The sequence below is a fragment of the Protopterus annectens genome, chromosome 6.part0 (assembly GCF_019279795.1).
Source record: "Protopterus annectens isolate FY-2018-M chromosome 6.part0, PAN1.0, whole genome shotgun sequence".
Taxonomy (NCBI): domain Eukaryota; kingdom Metazoa; phylum Chordata; order Ceratodontiformes; family Protopteridae; genus Protopterus; species Protopterus annectens.
Genome location: NC_056737.1, coordinates 984,804,349 through 984,817,715, shown reverse-complemented (window position 1 = coordinate 984,817,715; position 13,367 = coordinate 984,804,349). Strand labels below are relative to the sequence as shown.

The 13,367-nt window shown below is 40.1% G+C and overlaps 1 protein-coding gene across 2 annotated transcripts in view; it reads right to left on the bottom strand.

Moving 5' to 3' along the window:
- AREL1 (apoptosis resistant E3 ubiquitin protein ligase 1) overlaps positions 1-13,367 on the bottom strand; it is a 1,112,453-nt gene that overhangs the window by 435,245 nt on the left and 663,841 nt on the right. For both annotated transcript variants that reach the window (XM_044074621.1, XM_044074622.1), the window contains one exon: positions 8,638-8,779. In XM_044074621.1, coding sequence (XP_043930556.1) covers positions 8,638-8,779 — 142 coding nt within the window. The remainder of the gene's footprint in view (positions 1-8,637; positions 8,780-13,367) is intronic.

The window sequence follows — 13,367 nt, the reverse complement described above, 5'->3', positions numbered from 1 at the left end:
ACTGACCTGTCATCCAATCTATTGTTTTATGTAAGTACACACAATTCCTTTAAAGGGGATGGAGAAAGGACAGCTTTTCCTCTAACACTGACCTGCCCTCCAATCTATTGTTTTATGTAAGTACACACAATTCCTTTAAAGAGGATCGAGAAAGGACAGCTTTTCCTGTAACACTGACCTATCCTCCAATCTACTGTTTTATGTAAGTACATACAATTCCTTTAAAGGAGATGGTGAAAGGACAGCTTTTCCTGTAAAACTGACCTGTCATCCAATCTATTGTTTTATGTAAGTACACACAATTCCTTTAAAGAGGATGGAGAAAGGACAGCTTTTCCTGTAACACTGACCTGTCCTCCAATCTATTGTTTTATGTAAGTACACACAATTCATTTAAAGGGGATGGAGAAAGGACAGCTTTTCCTGTAACACTGACCTGTCCATGGAGAAAGGGCAGCTTTTCCTGTAACACTGACCTATCCTCCAATCTATTGTTTTATGCAAGTACACACAATTCCTTTAAAGGGGATGGAGAAAGGACAGCTTTTCCTGTAACACTGAACTGTCCTCCAATCTATTGTTTTATGTAAGTACACACAATTCCTTTAAAGGGGATATAGAAAGGACAGCTTTTCCTGTAACACTGACCTGTCCTCCAATCTATAGTTTCATGTAAGTACACACAATTCCTTTAAAGGGGATGGAGAAAGGGCAGCTTTTCCTGTAACACTGACCTGTCCTCCTATCTACTGTTTTATTTAAGTACACACAATTCCTTTAAAGGGGATGAAGAAAGGGCAGCTTTTCCTGTAACACTGACCTGTCCTCCAATCTATTGTTTTATTTAAGTACACACAATTCCTTTAAAGGGGATGGAGAAAGGACAGCTTTTCCTATAACACTGACCTGTCCTCCAATCTATTGTTTTATGTAAGCACACACAATTCCTTTAAAGGGGATGGAGAAAGGACAGATTTTCCTGTAACACTGACCTGTCATCCAATCTATTGTTTTATGTAAGTACACACAATTCCTTTAAAGGGGATGGAGAAAGGACAGCTTTTCCTGTAACACTGACCTGTCATCCAATCTATTGTTTTATGTAAGTACACACAATTCCTTTAAAGGGGATGGAGAAAGGACAGCTTTTCCTGTAACACTGACCTGTCCTCCAATCTATTGTTTTATGTAAGTACATACAATTCCTTTAAAGGGGATGGAGAAAGGGCAGTTTTTCCTTTAACACTGACCTGTCCTCCAAGCTACTGTTTTATGATAAGTAGCTTACCAAACTACTTCTTTGGGGAGAGCTGTTGTAACAGTAAATCATAATAAACGAGTAGGACCCCAAAGCAGTACTTGTTATTCTTAGAAGTGGGCAAGTCATGTGATGCTCTAAGGTGTGTGTGTGTGTGTGTGTGTGTGTGTGTGTGTGTGTGTGTGTGTGTGTGTGTGTGTGTGTGAAAATTTGCCCTACTCCTTGAATGTGCTCCCAACCTGTAATGTTTAGTAAACGTATAGACTTCAGCCCATGTATCAGCTTCCCAAATACCTTGTCTGCAAACATTTTAAATAGTAAACTGCTGAATTTGCTGTTAGGCTAATACAATGGGCCAGATTCAACAGCACCTACAATAAGTGTACATGATCTGTATTCAAGAACATTCCTACCACAGTTGTTGTGATTTCTAGTCACTCAGAAAGATTATACTAACTGTACATGTAGTCTACACTTTGTGATAACCTTTATTAATTGTTCTCAGTATTTAAAGCTGCAAGAAAATCAGTAGGAAAACTAAAATTAGAAGAAAGAAGGTGTGAGTTATGCTTGCGTTGTCTGTTCACTCAGAACAGTTACAATTAGTGTAGGTGTTAATGAATTTCAGGGAATTTGTTTTATTGAAACAAAAAGCAGCAAACTGGTCCAGACACTGACAGTATCTGTTTATGAAACAACAGTTCTGTACTTATCATAACATTAGATATTAATCATGCACATTTATCCATTTCAAGTGTGGCATTAGTCATTGCCAGGCATCAATTGGCGAACAGAGCTCCATCTTATAATTCAAGCTTCCTAGCCTAAACTACTACTGTCTATACTACAGGAAAGCATGCTATGTCAAAAGCTAAATTTGTACAGGCTATAGGAGGTCTGCAAGGCCTGCCAGGAGCAAAAAGTCAACAATTTCCAGGGCAGCTTTGTTGAAGTGGGAGGACATAAATAAACGTGATCTAACATTATGGTAATTACATCACTATGGTCTCTTAGTTTATCCAGTCTGCCCACTTCAAATGTAAGAGACTCCACAGCTAAACACCTTGAGTGGCATCATGACAGTGTACCATGGAGAATAGTGGCCCCAAAGGAAGACCTTGACCTAGATACCGTGTCCACTTTGTAAAGGTGTGCAGTGAAACCCATGTTTGTGCAGCACAAATATTCAGAGAAACTTTTCTGTACAAAGCAGATGTTGTTGCCTCTGATCTTCTACAGCATGCTTCTGATTAGAAAGGAAAGGCTTTGACAGAGGAGGTGCAAACAAATGAAATGTAATGTCAGCCATCTAGACAGAGTGACCTAGTATACTTTTTGCCCCCACTCTCACGAAAGTAAAGGAAACAAATAGCCGATCATGTCTTCCAAACTGTTTCAATTCAATGTAAGCAAAATCTTGATCACCGCTGTATATCAAGGCAATGAAAGAGGTATTTCCATCTACTGGAACAATTAAAAAACAGCACTTGAAGGTGAATAGTTTGGCTAATATTTATTTCCAAGACTACCAGAGACAAGGATGAGGGGTTGGTCCACAGAAAGATTACCTTTGTGAAAGAAGGTAAGGGGATCTGCAGAAAAGGGTTTTAAGTGCTAAATTAAAGTATTCACCACAAAACACAGAATCAACAGGAAAGGGATACAAGATCAGCTAAATTAGCTAGTTAAAACAGAGAGTTGGCCAGCTTTTCCAATACCAGATTAAGCTCCCAAGGGGGGACTGGGTTCTTGACCAGAGAGCAAAATAAGGTTCCTTTCAAGAATACTTTAAATGCCTTCTGTGAAGCTGGTGATTGAAAGTTGAAATCTTGGTAGAAATTTGAAATAGCTACCAAATGTACTTTTAATACTGGTGAAACTATAACCCATATTAAAAAAAGAAATGAAAAAAAAGTAAGACGGTGGAATGGGAGCTGAAAAAGGGCCCAAGCCTTGAGGGATGGCCTATGAAAAAATGCCTTCCATTTTCCTTAATATAGTTTATAGGTAAAGAGTTTCTGGGATCAATAAGGATATAGACTACCTTAGGTCAGTATGAGGGGGTCCCTGGTCATCGGGGAATTGGAGAAACCATATGGTCTTCTGAATCTACCAGATGTTTGGGTACGGCCTGTTGGACAGGTAGGATACAAGATATGGAAGGGGATCCATAAACAGAGGATCCCCTCTGCAGTGAGGCCAAAGTTGGGGAATCTTAGATGTCAAGGGCAGAACAGAGCTATGAGAATGACTGTTACTCTGTGTAATATGGCTTTTTGTGAGGAAAGGTTGGGGATGAAAACAGGTTGTAGCTCAGCTCCCCCCCCCTCAATGGAGTAATATCTGTGCCATTTCTGGGATGAGGAATCAGTCACCTGGCATCAAGTGTACCTGTTGAGCCGGTTTGCTAAACAGTTGATATGACCAGGGATGCACACTGCTGATAATAATGTCGTGAGGACATTGCCCATTCCTACACTGTCATGGTCCCCTGACAAATGGGTAAGCTTTGGTGTCACCTTGCCTGTTGATATACCAAACCACTGCCATATGGTCCATTTGGATAGATGGTATAACAGACTTGTTAAGGAAGTCCTAGAATGTGTGTAATGCAAGGATGGCTGTCCTCTTCTTCAGGACATGGATGTGAAGACTGGCCTCTTGTTGTGACCTGGCCTTTGGACTGTCTGCCCTGCACAATCCCCTCCCCAATCCCAAAGTAGATACATCTGTTGTAACTGTAGCAAATGGTGAGGGTAACAGGACTGACTTGATCATGTTGCCATCTAGTTAAGGCAGTACTTTTCCGTTAATGGGGCAACATCTTTTTTCGGCTGCTGTTAATGTTCTTTTCCTTGTTGGAGTGCTATTCATTTTCTGGAAGGTCAGTACTGGTTATTTTACAGTGCTGTTGTGGTTTCGCTTTTGCCTTTGTTCTCCCATCATCCTCTGATTTGTACAGCGGTTTTATAACACAAAGTGAATTAGCGAGGCTGACTGTATGTTTTTTGATCCAAAGTGAGGAGACTACTCAGAAAGACGAGCGCTGGCTTGTTAAAGATCTGCTGCTGTTCTCACTATTGTGCAGGAAGATGCCTTCAGACTTTGATTCGGTTCAAGCTTAGTCACAAATTTAGTGACTTTCATTCTCAGTGATGTGCCAGAAAACCACACATTTTATGAAGAAAAGAGGAAGAATATCAGACAAATTTGGACATTCTGCGAAAACCTGGAGAGTTGAGAGGGATCCGCGGGAAGGGGAATCTTAGCCAAACATATATCAAGCAAATAGACCCACTCATTCATTAAGAGGCGATCGTACGTCTTTGTCAACAATACTTCTACGTCAACAAGTCTCAGCATGTCAGAATATTCCACAAGCCAGAATAACAACTTCAAGATGGCAGGTGTTCAAAAGGTTATTTTTTGGTTCTAGGGAACACTCTGAAAGATCTACTGATTTCAGATTTTTGAAATCTGATTTCATGCCACAGATGAACGAACGTATCTATTTTTCAACCAGCAGTGCTCAATGATGTACATTTCAAAATGTGTTGATGTAAAATGCTTGTTCATAACTCAGACTCTGAACAACAAGCCTTGACGGAATTAAAAAATAATACTAATATCGTTATCTTGCCAGCGGATAAGGGTGTGGCAGTGGTGACAATGAATTCGGATTACTATCTGGCCGGGGGAAACAGACAATTGTCCAACCCTCAGCATTATATGCATATGCCTACTGACCCCACCAGTCATTTTAAGAAAGATATTGGCCTGTTTCTCAAATTGGCAGTCGAAGAGGGGATCATTAGGGAGTCCATTATGCAACATGTAATGGTCAGTATTCCCCAGAAACAGTATCTTTATTTACTGCCCAAGATACACAAAAGTTTGGATAAACACCCTGGTAGGCCGATAGTTTCAGGAATAGGTACCTTGATGGAACCCTTGTCCGTATTTTTGACACAATATTTGAAACCCTTGTTGAACTTGATAAGAGCTAGGTTACAAGATACTAAATTTTTAAAAATCATATCTGACACACAATTGGAACCGACTTGGCTTCTTTGTACTTTGGATGTGAAGGCCCTTTTACATCAACATTCCCCATTGGGCAGGCCTACAGGCACTAGAATATTGGTTGGAGAAGGCTAATTTGTACCAATCGGGTTTCAACACTTTATTGATCTGCATGGCCGAACACGTCCTAACCAAAAATGCATTCTATTTTCAAGGGGAGTGTTACTGGCAGACACAGGGTATGGCAATGAATGCATCATTTGCCTCTATATGCCTCACTATGATAAAATAAATAAATAAATATATATGCGGACATATTCATGGGGTATTTGGAGGAACATCTAATTTATAATGATACCCATAACATCTACTTGAATGAGATTGATATTTGGAGGAGGTTTTTGGATGACTGTTGGATGGTGTGGCGGGCGGGCAGATAGACATTACTTACTGAAATTTGTTCAGTACCTAAATGACAATAAGTGGGGGATTGAGTTCAAGCTGAATTGTGATACTAACGAATACATTTTCTAGCTATTATCATCACAAGGAATCCTGATGACACTTTGAGAATGTAGGTCTTCAGGAAGTACCCCCAGTATAATAACCTACTGTATGCCTCCATCCTACACCCATACCACATCATTAAGAATATACCCAAATCCCAATTTATTCATATTAAAATAATATGTTCCACACAGGAAGATTTTGATTATTATCAGCAGGACCTGACTCATAGATTCTTAGTCAGGGGTTACAAACAGAATGATGTTGTCTGCCAGTAACTGGGCCTCTAAGCAGAATAGACAACTGTTGTTGGAGTATAAAGATAAAACATATAATGTTGACCGAGATACTATCAGGTTTGTTACAAGTTATGGGAGTAATATTAATATGGTTAGAGATGTGGTGGCCAAGAACTGAAACATACCTTTGGCCAATGAGGAACTGAACCGAGTCCTTAATTCCAGGTGCCAATTCTCCTTTCGAAGGGGTAGGACTTTGGGTTCGTATTTTTCATATTTTAAACATGACAGTACAAGGGGTCTCTCTGGTCATTAATTAACAATTACAGGAGACAAATTACTGGGTTCTTTTCCTTGTGGCCATTGTTCATTTTGTAGGTTTATGTTGAAGTCGAAACAATTTTCTAGTAAAAATACGAGTCAGGTTTATGATATAAGATTCTTTGCCAATTGCGGAACAGACTGGGTTATTTATTTGGCTTGCTGTACCTGCTCAGTCTTTTACATAGGCCAGACTCCTCTCTTACGTATACGCATTTCTGAACATTTTACTGATATGAGGATTAAGCGATTGACTAATGCTCTTTATAGACACTGTACTGTTCACAATTCTGCTAAGTTTCACTTTATGGTTATTGACAAAATTCAGGGGGACAGAAGCAATAAGCTTGGTTGGCATTTCATTTTAAATTATAAAGAAAAGAAGTGGATAATCAGGTTAGGGGGACTTTTTTCTCCTGGTCTAAATGATCAATTATAAGTGGATTTTTTTTTGGTCCCTAAGGGACATGATGTAATAGGAAGTAGAATTATTTAATTCATTTAATTCTGTGTTATCTACAAAATATGATTTGTTCACTGAAGAAGGCAGTAATGCCAAAACCGGTATGATGGTGGAGCCACTATTTTGGAATAATAAATGACTGTGTGCTTCTAACACTTTGTGCTGGCTGTTTTTGTTGGACGCCATGATTCAGTTTTTTGGCCGTCTGCACCTGCCATACTCGCGAGTGTCTTTTGGAGAAATAGCTCTTATCTGATTCTCGGCCTCTGGTGTCACACTATTGAGTCCCAAGGGTTTCTTTATAGCTTCTTGCCAAAATTATACCGGTTCACAACATGTATGTGTCAAACTAGCATTCTGCTGCCCTGATAAAGTTCTGAAAATGTTTTGCACTATAATCACTTGCTGGGTTAGATGAGTGCTGCTCAGATTACGTTTCCGACGGTTTTAAACATCGTCGGTGGCTGTATGATAAGTTCACCAAAGGTACTTCTCAGTAAGGTTAATGGTACTAATAAAAATTTAAAAAGTCCTTCAGTTAGTAGTCCCAAAACAGGACTAGTCCTCCTCCATTCCAAGATTTGTACTGTGGCATAACACACGGTTTATTTGGCACTTTTCCGTTAACAAGGAAAAGAACATTAACAGCAGCAGAAAAAAAGGTGTTGCCCCATTAAAGGAAAAGTACCATTAAGCCTACTCTACCCTGAGGGTCCACTGCAACACTGTCATATAGTGCCTCATATGCAGGGTACCAGATTGACTATATTGGTCATTAGGTCCACTGCCTTGAGAACAATGGAGGCAGTGGGGGGGGGGGTTGAGTAAGTCAGGAGGTTTTCAATCATGAGAATTTGATAAGGTTGCATGCTGTGTCCACACAACATACACTGAAATGAGATCCTGCTATGGCTCCAACTGTGATTTTGTCCTACTGACAGATATCTCTAGGAAGACACAAACTCTGTCTTTCCCTTCTTCTTCTGTCTTTGATCTTTTCCAACACCAGTGTTTTCTCTGGTGCAACCTGTACATTTCATTAAATGCTTTACAATGACAAACAAACAGCACCAGACCTACATGTTCTAAACACTTAAACCTTGCCTGTGATATAAACAAGACCTGCTGGAGAAACAGGTATGTATCCCAGAGACCACTCCCTCACTGGAATAGGCTCCATGTGAAGCAGAGTTTATTCCTAACCCAACTGAAGTGTAAATTGGATAATTAGATGAGGAACAGGAAATTCATCTCTGGATTGGCACCTTTGTCTGTAATAAACACAGTTAGCCTGTAAATGTTTTATCTTCCAAACCCCTGCTTAAACTTACCAAGGACACCAGAACTTGTCAGAGACTTATGAAGCATAGCTAGGCTTAAAAATGCCCCAGTGGTAATTAGCCTAGTATACCTATTAACCTATGACTACTGCGGTGGTGGTGCTGCAGTAGCGCTGTTGCCTCACAGTAAGACATTGTCCCGTTCGATTCTCAGCTAGAGCGTCTTCTGTCTGGAGACATGCATGAATGGGCGTACCTTCGTTGAAGGTTGTGCGTCAGGGCTGGCAACTCGGCACTTAAAAATCTACTGCCAATCATTAGCAGACTGGAGTTCCGCTGTGGCGACCCCTAACTGGGAAAAGCCGAAAGACACAACAACCTATTAACCTATGACCTAACAGGCTGCAGTAAGCCATCAAGGTAGTTCAAGTGGGATAAGCATTGCTTTCAGATGAAAAATCAACTAAAATTATAATCACCTCTCAAGTTCTTACATGCACAAAAGACAAAACCACAATATGGATCCAACAACTGCTGCATACTGACCAATATTTTTGTGCAGGAAGCAAATGAATGTTGCTGCCATAATATTCCTGTCCTTGCAGCTGAGTTCCACTGGCGGCTGGATACCATCGTCCACAACCAATGTTGAAAGCTTATGCACAGGGTCAGGCCCATGGTAGGAAAACTGTAGCATGAAGAGAAAATGCAAAACAGCATTTAAAACATTATATCTTGCACTGAACTACCAGTAAACAAATCTTCCTGGAAAAAACATGCAAAGACCTAAATGTTTATCAATACAAAAAGGACTGCAAAAAGTACAATCATACAGGGCATTTAGAGTAATAGTACATAACTGATTTTATTATTGCCTTTCTGTTAACTATAACCCCTGGGAAAATGTTAACATGACAGGGGCATATTAACAGACTCCAGAGCATGCAATGGAAGACTCCTCCTTACAAGACACTATTGTTTGTCGAAGATATCAGGCAAGCACACTAAAGCAACAGACTTTCCATTTACACTGCAATGAGGGAAATGCATTCATTCGTTTGGAGTAACTGGCCCTAAGCAAAATCTGTCTCATTTTATACAGCATGACAGAAATGCCATGTAGTTCCCTGTGTAATGGTCCTGTGTAACAGTGTACACAGTAGCTCTATTAGCTCCTGGTGGTATATACAGTAGAGGGTCGATTATCCGAATGGCAATCATCCAAAATGTCAATTATCCGTACAGCCTTTTTATCAGCTGCATCTGTACGTATGTTGTGTGTCTTTCCTACCGCGCAGACTGTAACATTCATGGAAGGGAATTTAACATTAGTTAATGCTTCTTGGAAGGGAATTAATGTTCATTGCTGCACAGAAAGGAATTTTAGTTGCTGCCAGCTTCACAGAATTAACATTTGCAACAAGTGTGTGTGTGTGTGTGTGTGTGTGTGTGTGTGTGTGTGTGTGTGTGTGTGTGTGTGTGTGTGAAAAAAAAAAATATATATATATATATATATATATATATATATATATATATATATATGTATGTATATGTGTGTGCGTGTGTGTCCATAAAATGCCCCAGTTAGGTATAACTGGCAGTTAGTGTTACTTTACTCAGGGTCAAGCCCTGTACCTTGGGTACAAGAAACAAGTACCTGAATTCTGTAGCCCTGCCACCAGGTGTGTTCCAATGAGGAGGGGCAGGTTTAGAATGTCAGGGGGGAGCTTTTTCTGACTTACCTGTAGAAAAGTAATGGTGACAAGACTAAGTCCTGAGAAACTGCTTTTCATAAGGCTGTTTTGGCGATTGGTAGAGATCCTATTTTTTAACAAACACTGCATTGTGAAAAAAAAGGCTTGTGACCATTCAGAGGCTTTGGTTCACTAAATAATGATAGCCATTTAAGTTTCAGTCCTAATATCTTTCAGGAAATGCGTGGTAAGAGAAAATGTTTTATTCTAGCAACTTTTGAGAATTGTCTACAAGCAATATTTAAAATATGTCCCTGGTTTTGCGCCTTTGTCCCCCACCCTACCCCGCATAAATGTTGGCTTCTTCCAGATTTCTTGTGCTACAAAGTTGAGAGATATGGTTGGGTGTCAAGTGCATTTTATACGAAAATGAATGTCAAGTACATTTTACAAGGAGCGGAGAGCTTCAGAGGAAGAGAAGTTCCAATGCAAATCTGTTTACAGTGTGCAGCTGTTGTTTAGCAAGTGATATCACTATCGTGCTAAAGTATTTAAAAGCATTGTTAGTAGCACAGCAGGTAGTATACTTGCTTTTGATGCAGAACAGTGTGGGTTCTACTCCCACAGTATGTAGACGGACTGCTGATACTGTACTGTGCTGTATTTTAAAGGGGGTGGATGCTGCAGTCCTTGCTTACAGATCTCTTTAATTTGGAATAATTCAGATGACTTTTACTTCTGTGGAGATTGTGCATTGACTGATATTGATGGATTGTAATGACAGAAGTGTGAGTAGACTTTTATTGATGAAATGTTCTGAATTTGGCAGTTTTGTCATTCTTGGTTCATACATTTTTAGAAGTTTTTTGTTCGGTTCAGTTGTATGTTTGATTATCTGAACAGTTTGATTACCTGAACTACCTTAGGTCACAATTAGTTCAGATAATCAACTCTCTACTGTGTAGAAGACACTTCTTTAAGGACAAAATAAACAATCAAAACACCACTATTTGATTGTGAGCACCACAGTAAATGTACTATCAGGGACATTATTCAATGCTGCAACACACACCTTCAATCTAAGCCCTTGCAACTGAATACTATACTTAATTCACTCTCTTCAACATCCACAATGGATTTATTTTCCATTCCAACAAGGCAGCACATCAGGACAATGCAACATAAAGCTAGTATGAGAACTGTTAATACAAGATGGAGTCAGAGGAAGTGTGCTAATGAATGAATGACAGCAGTGAATCATACGAAATACAATGTAACGGAGTCTTGTGATCATTTAGGGACTGTGCTAATGAATGAATGACAGGAATGAATCACACATAGTACAATGTAACAAGAGTCTTGTGATCATTTAGGGAGTGTGCTAATGAATGAATGACAGGAATGAATCAAATGGAATACAATGTAACAGACTCGTGTGATCATTTAGGCAGTGTGCTAATGAATGACAGGAATGACTCATACAAAATACAATGTAACGGAGTCTTGTGATCATTTAGGGACTGTGCTAATGAATGAATGACAGGAATGAATCATACGAAGTACAATGTAACAAAGTCTTGTGATCATTTAGTGACTGTGCTAATGAATAAATGACAGGACTGTATCAGACGAAATACAATGTAACGGAGTCTTGTGATCATTTAGGGACTGTGCTAATGAATGAATGACAGGAATGAATCATACGAAGTACAATGTAACAAAGTCTTGTGATCATTTAGGGAGTGTGCTAATGAATGATAAGAATGAATCATGTGAAATACAATGTAACAAAGTCTTGTGATCATTTAGTGACTGTGCTAATGAATGAATGACAGGAATAAATCATACCAAATACAAAGTAATGGAGTCTTGATATCACTTACTCCTTGCCACTACCCAATCCTTAGACTACACTCCTTTGGGCTAAGAAACTGATTTTTTTTTTTAAATTGTTTGGGGCATCCCTCATATAATGACATTTTAACATGTCCTCCGATTTCTTTTGCTCTTTCTGAAAATCATAACCCATGGATAAAAAAGCAAGCTATCCATCCAAAAAGTAGGAGGAAGCTCTAGATAGCATATCTTACATAAATACAAAGTAAAATATCTCATAGCACACCGCTGAATCCTTTATAAACGCCTTCTACGGACACCTTCAAGAATGCATGGATCATGCAATCCCATACAAACCCAAGACCCTTTCCCCCAAAGGCAGGTGTCCTGTCTGGTGGACCCCAGCCATAAACAAACTCTACAACAGGAGGAGGAAGCTACTACAGAACAGAACAAAAATCCCAAAAAGGGAATGCATCTCTGATCAGTACTAGCAAAAAACTAAGATCACTCATAAAATCATCCAAGGCCAACTTTGAGAGAAAAATCACAAAAGACACTAAAGATAATCACAAGGCCTTCTTTAGTTATGTTAGAAACCTGGGTAGAAACTCCCAGATATGTTCAGAGTTAGTTCAAAATGACAAAAAATACACTGAACCCACAGATATTGCCAACATACTGGCAGACAGGTTCAGTGCAAATCCCCCCCAAAAGGAGAAATATCTATCCCAGCTGAATGTAGCCTCCCTGACATCACAGATGTCCAGGTGAGAGCCGCCCTCTCCAAAGCTAAAAACACAGCATCAATGAGACCAGACGGTGTCCCAGGTTGCGTGCTACATGAACTCCAAGAGGAACTAAACTCGCACATAAGCCTGCTGTTTAATCTTAGCCTTACTACAGGATATGTACCCAAAGAATGGCGTACAGCAACAGTCGTTTCACTCCACAAAGGAGGTGCTTCTACGGACCCTGGAAATTACCGCCCCATAAGCTTGACGAGCCTGGTCTGCAAAGCCATGGAGAGGATCATAATGGAACTCATAAATAAAGACATAGGGAACTTGCAGACTTTAGATCCAACCCAGTTTGGCTTTGTCAAAGGCAGATCCTGCCTCTTAAACTTGGTTGACTTTTTCGAGACAGTCACCAAGGCCATTGATGAGGGAAAGGCAGTCCATACAGCCTACCTCGACCTGGCAAAGGCCTTCAACACAATACCCCACTCAGGTATCATCGAAAAACTCATCAGCTTGAATGTAAACCCATACATCACAAGATGGGTTGCAAACTGGCTAAGTGACAGAACCCACAGGGTCAGAGTTGCTGGAGCCATGTCAGACTCAAAGCCTGTCACAAGTGGTGTCCCACAGGGCTCAGTCCTGGGTCCACTCTTGTTCGGCATCTACTTTTCTGAAGTACAAGCAAACACAGGAGGGTTATGGCTGACAAAGTTTGCAGATGACTGCAAACTGGGCGCCATAGTCGAAAACACATCTGACACAGATATCCTCCAGAAGGGCCTCACAGAAACGGATAACTGTTGCCAGAGCCATGGCCTGAAGTTAAATGCCAAAAAATGCATAGTCATACCCTTCGGGAAAAACAAGGTTACCCTAGCTACCATGTTGGTGGCAATCCACTGAGCACAGAAAAAGTCATCAGGGATCTGGGGACCCAAGTTGACAGTAGCCTTCGCTTGACACTCATGTTGCTAAAGTAGTTAGGAAAACCTTCTATATG